At 34.4% G+C, this 18,481-nt stretch overlaps 8 protein-coding genes across 8 annotated transcripts; 6 read left to right on the top strand and 2 right to left on the bottom strand.

Annotated features, from left to right (window-relative positions):
- Positions 1-46: 46 nt before the first annotated feature.
- Positions 47-1,057, top strand: AC631_04645 (uncharacterized protein; the record flags this gene model as incomplete). Its single annotated transcript, XM_015613474.1, has 1 exon — positions 47-1,057. One exon carries the CDS (start codon positions 47-49, stop codon positions 1,055-1,057), a length of 1,011 nt encoding a protein of 336 aa, XP_015465701.1.
- Positions 1,058-1,107: 50 nt separating this feature from the next.
- Positions 1,108-3,447, bottom strand: AC631_04644 (uncharacterized protein; the record flags this gene model as incomplete). The annotated part of the gene is made up of 1 exon (XM_015613473.1): positions 1,108-3,447. The coding sequence occupies one exon, from the start codon at positions 3,445-3,447 to the stop codon at positions 1,108-1,110; it is 2,340 nt and encodes a 779-aa protein (XP_015465700.1).
- Positions 3,448-3,588: 141 nt separating this feature from the next.
- On the top strand, positions 3,589-4,665 carry AC631_04643 (uncharacterized protein; the record flags this gene model as incomplete). The annotated part of the gene is made up of 1 exon (XM_015613472.1): positions 3,589-4,665. One exon carries the CDS (start codon positions 3,589-3,591, stop codon positions 4,663-4,665), a length of 1,077 nt encoding a protein of 358 aa, XP_015465699.1.
- A 519-nt stretch (positions 4,666-5,184) lies between these two features.
- Positions 5,185-8,613, top strand: AC631_04642 (uncharacterized protein; the record flags this gene model as incomplete). Its single annotated transcript, XM_015613471.1, has 1 exon — positions 5,185-8,613. One exon carries the CDS (start codon positions 5,185-5,187, stop codon positions 8,611-8,613), a length of 3,429 nt encoding a protein of 1,142 aa, XP_015465698.1.
- A 765-nt stretch (positions 8,614-9,378) lies between these two features.
- FLC1 (putative flavin adenine dinucleotide transporter) lies at positions 9,379-11,778 on the top strand (the record flags this gene model as incomplete). The annotated part of the gene is made up of 1 exon (XM_015613470.1): positions 9,379-11,778. The coding sequence occupies one exon, from the start codon at positions 9,379-9,381 to the stop codon at positions 11,776-11,778; it is 2,400 nt and encodes a 799-aa protein (XP_015465697.1).
- Positions 11,779-11,915: 137 nt separating this feature from the next.
- Positions 11,916-13,022, bottom strand: AC631_04640 (uncharacterized protein; the record flags this gene model as incomplete). Its single annotated transcript, XM_015613469.1, has 1 exon — positions 11,916-13,022. One exon carries the CDS (start codon positions 13,020-13,022, stop codon positions 11,916-11,918), a length of 1,107 nt encoding a protein of 368 aa, XP_015465696.1.
- A 470-nt stretch (positions 13,023-13,492) lies between these two features.
- BMS1 (GTPase) lies at positions 13,493-17,080 on the top strand (the record flags this gene model as incomplete). The annotated part of the gene is made up of 1 exon (XM_015613468.1): positions 13,493-17,080. The coding sequence occupies one exon, from the start codon at positions 13,493-13,495 to the stop codon at positions 17,078-17,080; it is 3,588 nt and encodes a 1,195-aa protein (XP_015465695.1).
- Positions 17,081-17,317: 237 nt separating this feature from the next.
- On the top strand, positions 17,318-18,415 carry AC631_04638 (uncharacterized protein; the record flags this gene model as incomplete). The annotated part of the gene is made up of 1 exon (XM_015613467.1): positions 17,318-18,415. One exon carries the CDS (start codon positions 17,318-17,320, stop codon positions 18,413-18,415), a length of 1,098 nt encoding a protein of 365 aa, XP_015465694.1.
- Positions 18,416-18,481: the final 66 nt, after the last annotated feature.

Below are 18,481 nucleotides of genomic sequence, written 5' to 3'. Positions count from 1 at the left end.
TTTTTTCTTTATCATAAATCATTTGAGTATAAACCAATAATAAGATATGTCGGTAAAATTTAATGTTCATACATCCGTAAATCTTGGATACAACTTTCCCTCTATAGATGAATCTGATCTAGAATTTGCCAGCCACTTACCAAGAGATGTTCTTTTAAATAAAAATTTAAAGTTAGAAGGATTACCAAAGGTAAAAGAGCCTTATTACTCAAGAAATCCCATCTCAAAGTGTTTTGATGCGAAAGAATCCAACGATGGGGTGAATGATAGCCCTCTCTATGAATTATTAGCAAAGAACCAAGAATACTTGAAGCATTATCAATTGGAACTTACTTTTTCTAGGAGTCCTAATAACGTCTCGAAAGATAGTCATAATATAAAACAAGATAACGATTTGGGACAAAAGAATAGAGGTATTAAAAGGTCAAGACAAACAATCGAAGAAAATGCTAGTGAAACTAATGCTACCCAGGCGCAACCTTCATCTATTTATAAGACCCCAATACCTAATAAGACCATTTTCTTTTCCTCCTCTGCCTCATCAAAGAAAAAGAATACGACAAATCTTCTTCAATCTACGCCTGTTTCAGACATGGGCGAGGCATCAGGTAAAAAACCAAACATTCTTCTTGCTAAACTGAAAGCCTTCAAGATGGACAAAGCTGAATTTCTCAATTTGCCTATAAAATCCGTGACAGAGAAAACAACTGCTATAAGACATGATAATGCGGATGAAGAAAGTATGGAAATGACATCTGACTATGATCATTTAGCATGTCATGCAGGTAACATTATGCGTATGGCCGTGGATTCAACTATGTTAGGCTCCTCATATAATGAAAGCTTTTCGCCCACATTCAATAATACATTCGGAGGGAATGACTCTATACTTGGATTGCAGTCTAGAAAAAGGTATAATGATTTTTTCGATGATGAAGCTGACAAGAGTTTGATAGAAAGTATGAAGTCAAGGTGGAATAGCGGATTAAATAGAATGAAAGCTAAGGTAATTGATATTAATGCCGATGAATTACAACAAGCAGTCCAAGCAGACTAGGTATATTTACGTTTATGATACATAGCATATAATAAGAGAATTCTATAAATTTACTGTAGTGAGATCTTATCATAAGCTGGCAATTGAAATATATAGGTCAAATAATTGGCATCCCGTACATCAAAATAATGATTATAAACTCTTTTAAAATGTGGGATGTTTTTGTCTCCAACAAATGGTTCCTCATGTCGGATTTTGTTAAGTTTCCAAAACTGATCTACTTCCTCGGGCGAAATTACTTGATAATTCAAGCTTTTATCACTTAATTTAATTTTAGCTTTGTCTGTAATGAATGTTAACAAAGACGAAGTACTTGCACTAGAATGGGTAATATCTGAGGGTAAATCTTGAAGCATTTGTTGAATCCTTGAGTCTATTACACCACCATAATCTAATAAGTAATTATAAAGAAAAAATTGTAAACAGTCGTGAAAATCTCCTCTCAATATTGCAGATATAAAACACCTATAGTGGTTGTGAGTTACCCTTTTTTTGTTATGCAAGTATTTAAATAAAATTAGTGATGATATTTTGGCTGAATTAGAGTTTGCTAATGAATTAAGTATGATATTCATCAGATCATCATTTAGGTAATCAGAGACCGAGTTTGGAAACATTTTACATATGGTTGATAATGCTTTCACAGTTCCTGAAAAGTTTTGATACAAATTGGTATGATTTAAGATGCAATTGATGAATAAAATTATTGTTGAGTCAGAATAACTCTTTTCACGCAAATATTCTAGGTGGTCCAAGATGAAGCCTGACAATGTTTCAAGATTAGCTAATACATTTCCTTGAAAAGAACTCTCTATATTTCTATTGGAAATCTTTCTTGGCAAACCTGGAATCTTATCAATGTCTTCAGGATTTCTTATCTTCTCAGATATTTCAAGTTCTTTGTGTTTAGCTTTTCTAATATTTTTATCGTAGACCTTATAATTTAAAAATTTAAAAGACATGGCATCCGTGATATCCCGATAACTAATACTATTATCTTTATCTGAATCAAACTTCATGACAAACCCGTTCAATACATCCAATACTCTTTTAACACTTTCGTCATTAGGTTTCTTTGATAACCCTATTTCGTCCTCACTCCAATTATTCTGTAAGTCAGGATGATAGCAGTACGATTCAATTATCTTTAGACATAGATCTTTTGTTAACGCCTTTTCACCTTTCATTGTTTTGTGAATATAGTGTGATTCGATCAAGGCAAGGGTCAGGTTTACATCGCCGTTTATCGCAAATGTATGGAGAATTTGAAATATTGTCTTGTCATTAACGGAATTCAAAATTACATTCCCATAAGCTGAAGATATTGTGGGATCTTTTCTAAAGAGAACATCTTCTGTAGATATTCCTTCGTCATATCCACTCATAATAAAATTATCGTACACGGTTTTAACCAAGTCGTAATTATTGTTTAAAAGACCAACATTGAGATATTTGAGCCAATTATAGTCATTAAGAATTATTTTGCAATCATCACTCTCATCAGTTAGCTTGTAATGCTGTTCATCATTAACTATTAGAAGCCACTCTTGTAATTTTTGAAAATCCTTATTAGATGCCATGATATCAAGGATGCGAATTGTTGGTAGAGTTAGAAGCACATCGTATTTAGTGAATTGATGATAGTTTTCCACCACATCTACTTGAGTTAGTTCTTTGAAGGCTTTTTCAAAATGATAAATAGCGGCTTGAGTTTGAGATGTATTGAGAAATGTATTAATGTATGCTGAGTGATACAACAATTCATATATCGGCTTATCAACGTTAGTTATAATGTAATTTTCCCATAACATTTTCAAAGTTATCAATTCTGTGAAGTCTTGGCAGCATTGAAAAGATCCGAGTAAAAAATATGCTAAACCATTATGGATATCTTGTGTTAACTTGTATCCTTGTTTCTTTGATTCATGTAGTTTCATCGCTTCGTAATACAACCTTGTTGCAAGGCTTGTGGATTCAGGCTTATTTGTCAATTTGCAAACTTTTAATAGTAAAATATACAATTTATACGATGGGGGTATATTGAAATCTTTCATAAGTTTAGAAATTAGCCATATTGACTTGAAATCTTTGACTTCAATTAAATGTTCAATGTGAATTTCTATCGCTTTAATCTTAGTATTCGAATTAAGTTGCAGAATGAACGTTTCTGTCGAAGCAATTTTCTCTTTGTCTGATACATTGGGCTCATACTGAGTAGATGAACTCTCATTTAGTAAAAAGTCATCAACTGAAAGCTGAGATACATTTTCTGTAGTTTTATAATCAATGCTTGTATTATGTATATTTCTTAACGGCAATAATGATGAAAGTCTGAAAGAATGTCGTACGCTTCTTCTTATTATAGGATTGTTCGATATATACCGTAACATAATGTAACTCGTAATTCTCTAATTAGGAGTGGGTGACAAGGATATAGCTTTGTGATGAAGATCTCAGGTATGTGAGCATCGAAAAAGATGAATGAAAGCTAAACGCAAATTGTTTCTCTTTTTGGTGTCAGAAGATTTAGAATGTTTAAATCGTTAACCAGCAAACGTCTATTAGCGACATCAGCATCAGAGAATGCAGCTAGACAGAAACAACAATTTAATGTATTTGACAGATCTGCAAAATTACTACAAAGATCAAGAACACCAAAGCTTAATCCACAAGAATCTCGTAAAGTAGAGTATTTAAGAGATGAGGTGGCAATTAGGACTATAGAAAGATTGGCATTCATCACAAGGGACTTTGATAGGTTATTGGATTTTGGGTCCCACCTGGGTAATTTAATAAAAAACCTATTTGAGGAATCGAAGGTACCTGAGACAGCGGACTCTGCTGATATAGAGATTTGCAAACAACTTAATAATGACAAGAAGACTATAAGATCAAAAATCAAAGAATTAGTCATGCTTGACTCATCAAAGGACATTCTTTTTAGAGATATTGAACAACCATTCAATTCTCAATTTGAAGGAAAGATTATCCGTAATGTAGGAGATGAAGAAGCTTTCGACCATGAATGCTTAGAGGAATCAAATCAATATGATGCAGTAATTTCAAATTTATCTTTACATTGGATTAATGATTTGCCAGGTACTTTGGCAAATATAAATCGTGTATTGAAGCCAGACGGATTATTCATGGGTACCTTATTTGGTGGAGATACGTTATATGAGTTGAGAACTTCATTGCAGTTGGCTGAATTGGAAAGAAAGGGCGGAATGTCTCCAAGAATGTCACCCTTAGTGCATTTGAATGACGTTGGTTCTCTTTTAAACAGGGCAGGGTTTAGCATGTTAACTATCGACTCAGAAGATATCGTAGTTGGAGGATTTCCAGACATAGCTTCAGTTTGTAAAGATTTACAGCTGATGGGTGAACAAAATTCTGTATTATCGAGATCAAACTTTTTACCAAGAGATGTGATGTTAGCAGCTAACGAGATTTATAAGGCATTACACGGCGAAACTGATGAACATGGAAACGTTACTTTACCTGCTACTTTCAGTGTTATATTCATGATTGGATGGAAAAAGAGTGAAAACCAACCACAACCTTTAGCAAGAGGTACGGGCCAAATTAATTTAAAAGACGTCTTATAGACTTTGTTGTATTTAGAAGATATATTGCCACATATGCTAATATTTAAAAGGGATACTAATAATTTCCTAGGTTATATATATATTTATCGGCGGCTCTAAGTTGTAGTTATATGTTATTAACCTAAGCTTAATTTAGACTAAATTAAATTTACATCACCAGCATATCTAGTTCACGTAATAAAATAGGATTGAAGCTACAAAACTTGCAATTTAACAAAGAGAGAAGACATGTATTTGATTAATTAATTGAACTTGAAATCAATAATATTATCAAATTCTACAACGGAAGTACACTTGGACCTGATTTTGAAGTAATAGGCATGATTTGAGGATACCATGCGCTTTCTATATGTTAGCTCGTTTGAAGGGTCGAGTCATTTTTGAGAACTTCCTCGGCTTTCTCTAATCAGCAAATCTCTCCACAAAATTTAGTTCTCATAATCATAAGAACCTATTTATTGGTGGCAAGTTTACTTCTTTCTAAATACCTAAGGCTAGTATAATTAGTATATCATAAAGATGGCCAGATACAAATCTAACGAGCAAAATAACACAGACTTCAAACAACAAGTTGTTTTGCCAACTTATAAATTGGACTCTAATTTAGTATTATTGCCGGGGATAATTTATAATGTCACATTCTCTAGATTCAAGGCAGCTACTTTGCTATCACGATTTAAAAGTCAAGTTTCAAATGTTTCCTTGATAACGAATCTACTCAATGAATATGATTTCGATGGTAAGCAAGATGAAAAAGATGAAACCGAATCTAGGTATATGCCAACCCCAATTTCAGAGGATGCTGTAGCTGGTATTAAAAAGTTTTATCAATATGAACAAAAATTCAAAGGTAAAAGTGATGACTCAAGAGGAGAATTAGACCTTCAAAATGAGTTTGATTGGTTAGTTTTAGCAATAAATCCAAACTTGGAAAAGATAAGAGAACCACAAGGTTCATCTGATGATGAATATGAAAATATTGTTACAATTGCTCGAGTTATTGGTATGGTTGATGACACGAGCAATATTAAGTTAACACTACAAGCCCTAACTAGAGGTATCAAACATAGTAAGGTTAAGCCATCTCAAACGAATGAAGCTTTGGTAGATATTGACTGGAATGCTAATATTGATGATGTAGCCAGCCAGTATGATGTTTTGAATACCAAAGCTTTAAGGTTATTTAAATCTATTGATGAATTCATTGTTGATTATCGTCAGGCTTTATCTATTGCTGCTTCATTAGCAAAGAAAGGGAAACAATCAAAAGATTTAAGGCAGAATGGCGATTTATTGACATTAAATCCTTTAGCCAACTCGCTTTATTTACATTTGGCAGGTTCAAAAGATTTTACAAAGGCTTATATTAGTTTACAAAAGTTATTCGGAACTTTCAATTCCTCTTCGAATACTAAGATCGACAACAAGACTTTTTTAAGGTTAATTGATTTAACCTGCGCAATTATACCATTCCCAAATCACGAAAAATTGAAGTTACTAAAAGACTTTAATGCTACTGATAGAGTTAATGAAGCAAATTTGATGCTTGAATCTATGATTCAAGTGTTTTCTAATTTGAAAGAGAATAACAAATTTATTAATCATTGGTTCTACAATGAAGCGACTAATATTCAAAGGGCTAATGTGGTTGCAAGTCAACTAAAGTCTATTAGATTAATTTTAGAAGGTATGACTAATAAACCCGGTAAAGATATCAAAACAAATCAAAATCCCTCTCGCCAACTTGTTCGCCGTGGCAACAATAGCAATAAGTCTGCTAAGCTGCCAATGAACCACGATGGAAATGAAAGTAACGATGAATATGACGATGAAGATGATGATGACGAAGATGAATTAAGAGCCATCACCAGTTTTATTAAAGGTAAATTACCAAATATTACTACTTTATCTTCCGATACAAAAAGACTTATTGTGAAGGACTATAAGAGGATTAAATCATCACCACCAGGTAACTCAGATTTCCATGTAATTAGGAATTATTTGGAAATTGTGGCAGATATTCCATGGGACAGGTATGTTACAAGGTTTAAGTCTAACAAGGATATTGACCTAGATTTCGCTAAAAAGCAATTGGATAACGATCATTATGGATTACAACACGTTAAAACAAGATTAATTCAGTATTTGGTAGTGTTAAAGCTTCTAGGAATTAATGCTGAGAAGGAATTTGAAAAGATAGAATCAGAAAACAAAAAATCGAACAAAAATGAATCACCTTCCAACAATAAGAGTGATAAAGAGAAGGGAGAAAAGAATTTCACTAGAGCTGATGATTCAATTGTTATCGCTAATAATGATGAGACATCAGTTGCCCATGAAACGGCAAGAAACAAAAATAAGAAATCTAAATCTTTGACAACGATAGAGAAAAATTTATTAAATAAGTCTCTTATGGTTTCGAAAAATAATAAATCCCCAATTATAATGTTAGTTGGCCCACCCGGAACTGGTAAAACATCATTGGCGAAATCTATCGCTAAAGCATTAGGCCGTAACTTCCAGAGAGTTTCTTTAGGAGGTATCAAGGATGAGTCTGAAATTAGAGGCCATAGACGTACATATGTTGGTGCAATGCCAGGGGTTATTATTCAATCCTTAAGGAAATCAAGATCTATGAACCCAGTCATTCTTTTGGATGAAATTGACAAGATTATTGGAGGCAACAATGGTGTCAATAAATTCAATGGAGATCCATCAGCAGCCTTATTAGAAGTCTTAGATCCTGAGCAGAACACATCCTTTATTGATCATTACTTGGGATTCCCGGTTGATTTGTCTCAAGTCATGTTTATTTGTACTGCAAATGAAGCATATAATTTATCTAGACCATTGTTAGATAGGTTGGAGATGATCGAAGTGGGAGCGTACGATTATGATGAGAAGTTGGTTATTGGAGAAAAGTATCTTTTGCCAAGACAAATCAAAAGAAACGGTATTCCCCAGGCTGATTTGATCGACCTCGAGAAATCAGTTATGCGCAAGGTGATCCTTGATTATACCAGAGAAGCCGGGGTGAGAAATTTTGAGAGGAGCTTAGGAAGAATCTGTAGATTCAAAGCAGTAGAATACTCTCAAAGCTTGGATAAGTTGAGCGAATATCAACCTAAGGTTGAAATTGAAGACTTACCCAAGTATTTAGGGTTACCTTTCGCGAATTTATCAACCGAATTATTCGAGTCCCCAATAGAATCAGCAAAATGTGGAGTTGTGAACGGATTATCGTATAATACCGATGGATCAGGTTCCGTATTGGTATTTGAAAGTATAGGGTTTAACCACGAGGGCAAATCAGGTACATCATCTCTCAATATGACTGGTAGATTAGGGGATGTCTTAATGGAGAGCGCAAAAATCGGTTTAACATTTATTAAGCTGATAATCTACAAAAATTTGTTGAATTTGATTGACAGAAATCTTAATGAAAGTCTAATTGACAAAGTCAACAATATGGAAATACATTTGCATGTACCACTGGGTTCAATTCAAAAAGATGGTCCATCAGCGGGCATTACTATGGCCTTACTGTTCTTATCATTGATTTTGGAAAAACCCGTTCCATTGGATACAGCCATGACAGGTGAAATCACTTTGAGGGGATTGGTATTGCCTATCGGTGGTATCAAAGAAAAAATATTAGGTGCTCATTTAAACGGTATCAAGCGTGTGATAGTCCCAAGAGAAAACCGTAAAGACTTGATCGAGGAATATTGCAGGTCCACCAATGATTTCAACCAATTGAACGATTTATTACTCGACAACGAAAACAAATATGACTTCAAAAGATCCGAGCCAGAGAAATTCTGGTTCGACAAATACGGAATCACTATTCACTACGCTCGTGAATTTTGGGACGTCATCAAAGCTGTATGGGGTGATGCTTTATTAGTTAAAGTGGACCAAGCAAGAATGGTCGAATATCACTTATGATTTTCTTTCTGCTATTCTGATAATTCTCTCCGTATATATTAGCATAAATTAGTTGACTTCTTTATAATTATGTCCTTGTTTTTCATCTATATTGTACTTGCTCATGCACATGTCACCCTATTATTTTTTTCTCATCAGTCTCGCATTTACTTCTTCATCGATGGACCCCTGTATAGACAGGGATCATGGCATTTCTATGCCAAATTAATTCCCCAGGCTTATATTTCCATACCAAATATATATCTCTACAGGTTCCCCAGTACATAAAATCTATATATAGCGCCTAGTAAGAGTTAAAGACAATAATCCGTTCATAGAATCTATTTATTATGCTATCGTAATATTATGCTTAGATATTTGGCCTATATATACACGAGCGCGTTATTGTGGTAATCACTGCCCCTTCGAAAATCCTTTTGATAAATTTAGGACGTGGCATTTCTCATAACCTGGTAAAAATTATAATAAAAAACTTTGGTCCTTGTTGATTTAGGCGGATAAGTAGTAATATTTTCAGGGTTAAATAACTGGAAAAATTGTTCAAGTTATTGATCTAAGGGTATTAATACAAAACATACCAACACCTTATTTGCGTTCGCTTTAAACAGGAATTTCTGGTTTTATATTCTATCTCCTAGTCAGTAGATCAAGTGAAAAAAAGGAGCAAATTGCAAGATCGATATATCTAACAACTAGAAGTGAAGATTTCTGAAAAATATCAGTATAAGGTTATTATAAGGTTTTGATACATTAGATTACGCTAAGATGAAAACTATCTCTAAAGTGTTAATACTATTGACGTGGTTCTGGCAAATGGCGGGTGTTATGGGGAAAAGATCACTTTCGGCTACTTCGTTGGTGACATGTATGGATAATTCGCAAATTTCGCCAACTTACTTCAATGTGACGTTCAATCCGGACGATAGGTCGTTGAAATACAGTATTGATTTAACAACTGAGATCAATGCCAAGGTGGAAGCGTTTGTCCAGGTTTATGCCTACGGGTTTTTAATTATCGAAAAGAACGTGGATATGTGTTCTTTGGGGTGGAAGCAGTTCTGTCCAATTTATCCTGGGACCATGCAAGTTGAGAGTATTGAGTACATTAGCGAGGAATATGTGAAAGAGATCCCAGGCATAGCGTACACAGTTCCGGACATCGACGCAGTGGTGAAAGTTATTGTGAAGGACCAATCGGACGGAAAGCAGTTATCATGTATGCAAGCAAGTTTTACAAATGGGAAGACTGTAGAACAAACAGGTGCTAAATGGGCTACTGCTGTTATTGCAGGGTTGGGATTATTGATCGCGGCCGTTTTATCAACTTTTGGTAACTCTACGGCAGCTACTAATATATCTGCTAACTCAGTTTCTTTGTTCTTGTACTTTCAATCGGTTGTTGTTGTATCCATGCAGAATGTTGAAAGAGTTCCTCCTATTGCGTCGGCTTGGGCGGAAAACCTCGCTTGGTCCATGGGTTTAATTAGAGTCAAATTCATGCAAGAAATTTTCAGATGGTATGTCCAAAGTACTGGTGGCTCGCCAACTTTGTACTTCACGGGTACAACTTCGCAAATATTAGTTCAAAGAGCTTTGAATCATTTAAGGGATGTTCATGAATTTGCCAGTAACAATAGAATTGTTAATTATGCGAAAAGATCGTTAGATTTTTCACTTCAGTCAAATTCTAATTTGATCGTTTTAAGGGGTATTAAAAGAATAGGTTATAACTCGCATATTGAACCTACTTCAATTGTTGCCACAGGATTTACATTTTTCGTTTTCTTTGGCTACCTATTGGTTATAATTCTTATTTTTACTAAGCAGATCCTTGATTTGTTAATTAGATTTAAGAAGATTAATCCAAATAGGTTAAGCCACTTTAGATCTTCCTTCAGACTCATTTTGAAAGGTTCCTTGTTAAGATATCTCTATATTGGATTCACTCAATTGGTAATTTTATCATTATGGGAATTTACCCAAAATGATTCCCCAGCACTTATTGTTTTGGCGGTAATACTGTTAATTTTGGTACTTGGTGTTGTAGTATACTCTTATTGGAGAGTTGTAAAGTTAGCAAGCCTGTCCATTAAAGAGTATAATAACCCAGCTGCTGTGTTGTATGGTGACTCAAAAGTCTTAAACAAATACGGTTTCTGTTATACTATGTTCCAGGCAGAAAAATATTGGTTTGGTATCGTTCTAATTGGTTATAATTTGTTAAAAGCTATTTTTATTGGTTTATGTCAATATTCCGGTAAAGTATCAGCCTTAGTAATCTTTATTCTTGATTTGGCTTACACAATTTATTTGATTATACAGGCGCCCTACTTGAACAAGCCTACAAACATCCTCAATTATCTTATTTCAGTCGTGGTAACTGTCAATTCCTTCTTGTTCTTGTTTTTCTCCGATTTGTTTGGCCAACCCGCTCCTGTGTCTTCTATCATGGGTTGGGTATTTTTTATTTTGAATGCTGCTTTCTCATTTTGCTTATTGATGATGATTATTGCTTTCATTACCTTCATTTTGATATCGAAGAATCCAGATGCAAGATTTGCTCCAGCTAGAGATGACAGAACCTCATTCCAAAGAATGAGTTCTGTTAAACACAGATCTTACAACAATAAACAAGATAATCAAGGTGCTAATGAGTTATTGGCATTGGGATTGGCTGCACAAGATCATTCAAACAATTGGGAGTCAGAAATGTATAAATTGAATAACATTTCGTCATCATCTAACGACCAGAAAAATCATTTAACACCATCGCTTGAACAAGAAAAGTTCGAAGTAAACGAAATAAATTCTAGTGAAAATTCTAATGATACAGGACAACAACCACAGACAATAGGCTCAAAATTGAAAGGAAAATTATCTAGAGGTTTGTCATTCAAAGCTGGCAAGGGTGAAAAGGGAACTCCTACTGATAAGAATACTAAAAATAGTAAGATCACAAGAATTAGTGATACCTTATTAGATGATAATCAAGATAATTATGCAGATGAGGAAAAGGATGTTGTAAATACTAAACCACGTTCATTCCCAAAAGATAATTCGGCTACTCCAATTAACCAACATTATAGACACGATTCAAATATTTCAGCTGGTGGATTCTCATCATATTCCAATAATCAACCAACGAACACGAATGATATTCTTTAAGACACATTTCAAATTTCAATAACTGTACACTATTTTATTTTATTCTTTAGTTTATATTTTTGCTTTTAGAATATGAAGCACTGTTTATTATGTATGAATATTAATACTTATATTTATATCTATTGTATGTTTACGATCTAATCGACTAGGTTATCCCACATTCTTTGTAATTTACGTAAATGGAGCATGGCTTCTTCTGCCTTTCTTGAAGATAATAACATATTTATTTTCTGATCGAAAGACAATTTCTTAAAAGTACTCATGATGAAGTTTCGAATTGCTACATGCGAATTTTGTAGACCATCAGATGATTTCAAAAGAACCAAATCATGAAATACCCCAGATAAATCCAAAGGACGAAATGTTTTATGAAAATAATCTGCTGATAAAGCGATTGCTTGTGAAATTACGTTTAACTCAAGATCCGTGTAAGTATATTCCTCATTAACATCTATTTGGCTTGCCCAGGTGTCTTGAAGCATATCAGGCGTATCACTGGTCGAAAATCTTATGTCAAATATCGAGGCCGTTGATAAATAAGGAATTCTTTGAATTAATACTGGGTTTAATGGATTAAACTTTGTCTCTAACCATTGTTTAGTGCTGTCTTGAGCAACCAAAGGCGACACCGGAGTAGCTAGTGATTTATCACATCTAAAATCGAAATTCTTCAAGAAGTCCCCAGATTGAAACTCTTGAAAGATTTCCTTTTTCCTATTATCAGGAATAGCACATTCGAATAATCCTCCTACAAATGTATACGGAATGTAGAAAAGAATATTTCTTTTGGCGTACTTCTTTCTGCGTGCCATTTTGTAACACACCAAGTTTCTCGACTCCCACTCCAAAGAAGACCGTGGATCAGAGCTGCGGATATCTTCAACGTGATCTGTTGCCTTTTTGCTTGTGTACTGAACATGCTTGCCATTAATAACTTTTTCCAAGGCATTGTCCACAGAAGTTCCGAACAAATTATTCAAGTTTCTTCCAACTTCTGATATTCTAGATTTAAACAGCTCAGAAGGGGTAACAGATTGTTCTTCCAAAGAGCTGTCAAGAGACATATCATTATATTTCTTGTTTTCTCGTGAAGAATTGTTGTTATCGTGGTATAAATTGAAGACTTTATCAGTTGGCTTTGGGAGTAGTTTATTTCCCAAATCTGGCTTTAAAACACAGAATGGTTTGTTCCAATCTATGTCAATACTGGATCCGGTCAAAACTTGTTTTTCATAGTCAGGCATGCCGTGGTCACAATGTGTAATTGTAAGAAAATGTAAGGACGTAGGAAAGTAACCTTCTATCTTGTACTGACGATATACTTTGAAACCAGTAAATGGAAGAAGACCATTTTGTTTTGGATTACAAATTTTTGGCTCTTTAAAATACCAAGTGGCTTTTATGAGACCTATAGAAAGGAATAAACTAAACAATAACCTGAACATCGGCTAATTGATATCAAAATAATGGTAAAGACAATTACAATCATCTAAGTAGTTTTTGCGGTAATTGAATATTATCATTCCGACCTTTCATCACCTGATATCCGAGGGAAGAGCATCAAATTTTTTTTTTAAGCAGCAGCTGAAAAACGATGAGGCCTAAACACATACTCTTCCATTGCATTTTGTTCACTTTAGATTACTTATACTTGTATATATTGGATTTTAATTGATTTTCTAGTCTAGCTGCTCATTTATAATAGAAAGATTTAATGGACGGCACGCAGCAGTCAAATAAGGCCCATCGAGGTGGCACTAGAAAGACCACTGCTAAGCAGAAATTGCATCAACATGGACAGAATAAGAAAGCATTTGCGGTAAGCGCACCAAGAAAGTTGGAAAGAATGGCAAAGAGATCGCTGGAAGTTAATGAGAGGAAATTACATGTTCCAATGGTTGATAGGACTCCCGATGATGATCCACCACCAGTTATTGTAGCAGTGGTAGGACCACCAGGAACTGGTAAATCAACATTAATTAAATCATTAATAAGAAGGCTTGCAAAGACGTCATTGACCGAAATTAAAGGACCAATTACCGTTGTAAGTGGTAAAAGAAGAAGATTAACGTTCATTGAAGTTGGAAATGATTTGAACTCAATGGTCGATGCGGCAAAAATTGCTGACTTAGTCTTATTACTTGTTGATGGTAATTTTGGATTAGAAATGGAAACTATGGAATTCTTGAATGTTGCTCAGCATCATGGTATGCCTAGAGTTTTAGGGGTTGCTACGCATTTAGATTTGTTTAAATCTCAATCCACTTTAAGAACATCTAAGAAGAGATTGAAGCATCGTTTCTGGACTGAAGTATATCAAGGTGCTAAGTTATTCTATTTATCAGGAGTTATAAATGGTCGTTATCCTGATAGAGAAATTCTTAATTTGACTCGTTTCATATCTGTCATGAAGTTTAGACCTTTGAAATGGAGAAATGAGCACCCTTACTTATTGGCTGATAGAGTAACTGATCTTACGCATCCTCAAGAAATTGCCGAAAACCCAAAATGTGATAGAAAAGTGGCTATTTATGGCTACTTGCACGGTACTCCATTACCGTCCGTGAATGCTCACGTTCATATTGCTGGTGTGGGTGATCATTATGTCCACTCTGTTGAAAAATTACCAGACCCTTGCCCAACTCCATATTTTGAACAGAAGTTAGATGAAATAGAACGAGAAAAGGCAAAGCTTGCCGCTGAGTCGGGTGAGATTCAAGCAAAAACCACGAGAAGACGTAAGAGATTGGAGGATAAACAAAAAATTATTTATGCCCCAATGTCTGATGTAGGAGGTGTTTTAGTCGATAAGGATGCAGTATATATTGACATGGGTGATAAAGAAAATTTCATAAAAGGAGAAGAAGCAGGAGAAGGGGAAAAATTAGTGACAGATTTGCAAGAAGTACAAAAGACAATGAAAGAAAGATTTGAAGATGGTCCTGGTTTAAGATTATTCTCTAGTTCTAAGGAATTAAATCGTAATGAAGATGAAGATGAAAGTGAGGAAGAGAAAGGTTTGTTATCAGAAGACGATGAACTTGAAGAAGCTCCAAGAAATACGGGAAGAACATCTATGAGGTCAGCCCGTCTCTATGGCAAGTCTTTAGCAGAAGATGATGAATTCGACAATTTATCGGATGACGAAGAGCGTGGATATGATTCAGAATCTGAAGAACCTAAATTAGTTGAAGTTGATTTCAACAATGATAAATATAATGAAAAAGAATTAGAATTTGCAGAAGATTCGTATTTATCTTCTGATGAAGAAAATGGTAATGACTACAAGTTGGCTGCGTCTAGATTAAATGGTTCTGTTCAAAGAAAATGGGACATCAACAAATTGTTATACTTACAAAACATTGATCCATCAGATGTCATTAAAAAGTGGAAAGCTACAAATATAGACGAGGATAGCGAAGAAGAAGATATTGAAGAGGAAGATGATGCTTTCTTCCGAAAGAAAGACATTAAGGATTCTTCTCAAGATTTAGATCAGTTCATTCCTTCTTATCCTCCTCTCGAAGAACTCAAAGAGAAATTTAATACTTCTACCATTGAAGATGATGATGATGAATATGAGAATGGGTACAGAATATTAAAATCGAAGTTTTTAGCAGCACCAAAATTGAATGACGAGAATAAAGACGGTCAAGACGGAACAAATGAAGAAGATGACGATGAAGAAGTATATGGTGATTTTGAAGATTTGGAATCAGGAAATTCTGATGAGAATATAGACAAGAAGCTGGATCAGAATGATGATGATGAATTTGCAGACTTCGATGCTGAAGAAGAGAAAGCAGAGTTAGGATTAGATGAAGATGAAGAAGACGAAGAAGAAAGCAAAGAACTTGAAAACTTGACAACAGAAGAGAAGAGAAAATTAAATGCAGCAAATAAAGCTAAATTAAAGTTGCAGTTTGAAGAAGAAGAAGATCGCGAGTTTGGTGTTGATGACCCAGAGGGCGATACTGAAGCCGACACTTGGTACGAATTCCAGAAAAACAAGATGGCTAAACAATTAGAAATAAATAAAGCGGAATTTGAGGAGATGGATTCTGCAACTAGAATTAGGATTGAAGGTTATAAAGCAGGTTCCTACGTAAAGTTGGTATTTTCTAATTTACCATGTGAATTCATTGAAAATTTGCAACCTGAATATCCAATTGTATTAGGTGGTTTATTAGCAACAGAATCGAGATTTGGTATCATGAATGTTAGAATAAGAAGACATCGTTGGCATAAGAAGATCTTGAAATCTCAAGATCCATTGATTTTATCTTTGGGATGGAGAAGATTTCAAACATTGCCAATTTATACCACATCTGACTCCAGAACACGTAATAGAATGCTTAAATACACACCAGAGCATGCTTACTGTTTTGCATCATTTTATGGACCTTTGGTTGCACCAAATACAACATTTGTCGGCTTCAATATAGTATCAAACTCATCAACAACGGGTTCATTTAGGATCGCTGCTACAGGTATTGTGGAAGACTTAAATTCATCGGTTGAAATTGTAAAGAAGTTGAAATTGGTTGGTCATCCTTACAAGATTTTCCGTAATACTGCATTTATAAAGGACATGTTTTCCAATTCTTTGGAAGTTGCTAAGTTTGAAGGAGCATCCATAAGAACTGTTTCTGGGATTAGAGGTGAAATTAAAAGAGCCTTGTCTAAACCTGAAGGCCACTTCAGAGCTACCTTTGAAGATAAAATTCTTATGTCCGATACTATTTTCTTAAAGACATGGTATCCGGTTAAGGTCAAAAAGTTTTACAATCCTGTCACGTCATTATTATTAAGTCAACATTCTGAATGGCAAGGTATGAGATTAACAGGTCAAGTTAGAGCAGAACGTGGAGTAGCTACACCATTAAATGCTGATAGTGCTTATAAAAAGATCGAAAGAACTGAAAGAAAGTTTAACCCATTAAGAGTTCCAAAGTCAATCAAAACTACTTTACCGTTCAAGTCTCAAATACATGAAATGAAACCTCAAAAGAAACAAACATATATGTCAAAGAGAGCTGTTGTTTTAGGAGGTGAAGAAAAGAAAGCTAGAGACTTGATGCAAAAGATCGCCACTGTTAGAAAGGAAAAAGACACGAAGAGGAAGGCAAAGAAGGATGAAAAGTTCAAAGATAAATTGAAAGCTATGGCAAAGAAGCAAGAAATTAGAAAAGAAAAAGAAAAAGAGCGTAAGAAGGAATACTTTTCGAGAGAAGGTAAGAAAAGATCTTTAGGCTCTAGTGACGGGAATAGTGAAGCTTTCGGTAAGAAAAAGCGTATATAATTTTCATTTATAGATCTAATCACCTGTAATTTAAGTCATAAAAAAATTCGCGATTATATTTAGAAAAATTGACTGTAAACACTAGACGCAAGAGAATATACTAAATACAACATATTTATTCAATCACTCGTTGCGTAAAATAGCTATATTTGCACCGCAATATAATATCACTAAAGCTTAATCAAGTATTAGAATATAGTTTTGTTAATTATTGAATCTATTGTTTAGTTGAAAAGTATGGATAGTAGCGACATACGATTAAAACCACCACAGGAAACATTTGTTGATGAGCCATGTTCATTAGAAGACATTGATATTAGCGAATTAGCGTTTGATTTGGAGCATGGCTTGAAAGACATCAATAAATTAAATGCATTCCACGCAATAGCTATATTTAGCTCTTGTTTGCAAGATTTAATAAAGTTACAGGCGGACGAATTGTTATTTAAGAAATTTAGAAGGCAACAATTGGAAAAGCTTCTGGTGGACATCGATATTTTACATGGAGAGAAAAAGAATGGATGTGCTGATACTAAGAAGATACCGACAGAGAAATTACGTAGTCCTTCAGTCTCTCCACCGTTGAAATTTGCTAGGCTACATAATAATTTTGAGGGGACCAATGATGACTTCATAAAAGATAGAACACCCGATTCGTTGTTCAATGAAGATAAAATTGAGGATCATATATTGAACGGAAATGCAGAAAATGAAGCTTTAGGTGATATTGATCCACCTTATATTCGTATCCATGAATTAATAAAGAATACGTCAATTGAGAAGGTTTCTAATCAAATAACGTTACAAGACTCTCACAGACTACGTACTGAAATAGAGTACCATCTCGCTAATAAAGTTAGCAGCCAAAATGCCCTCTTGCTAAAGTCGTTTAATTTAGTGAGTATTCCAGCCCTTTCAATAGAACAATTTTTAATGAGAATAAAGACGTATTCGTCATCAACCTCGGTTCTGGTATATATACACTCGGCATATTTGATTTTTAAGTTATGCATTTTACTTGATATTGTTCGTCTAACGGATTATAATGTTCATCGCTTGATTTTGGCTCTGATAAGGAGTCTGACAAAAATTTTGGAAGATGTGTATCAGAAGCAGAAATCATTTGCTACAGTCGGTGGTGTCAACTTGAAAGATTTATTTAAGATTGAAATGGGATTTCTTTATTTATGCAACTTTAAATTGGTTACTGGCGAAGAAATTCTTAACACATATTTGAAAGAAGAGTTTACTCAGTTACGAAAATTTTGCAAGGAAAATTTTGATGATGAATGTAAAAAGAATGGTAGTGACCTCAATAATGAATCTGGTAAATAGCCCTTATAGTTTTGGTATCCATATATAAATAGATTAAAAGATTAGCAAAAGTTAAAAAAAAACAAA

This window comes from Debaryomyces fabryi, assembly GCF_001447935.2.
Source record: "Debaryomyces fabryi strain CBS 789 chromosome Unknown contig00132, whole genome shotgun sequence".
Classification (NCBI taxonomy): Eukaryota; Fungi; Ascomycota; class Pichiomycetes; order Serinales; family Debaryomycetaceae; genus Debaryomyces; species Debaryomyces fabryi.
This window is presented reverse-complemented; position numbering and strand designations above follow the sequence as displayed.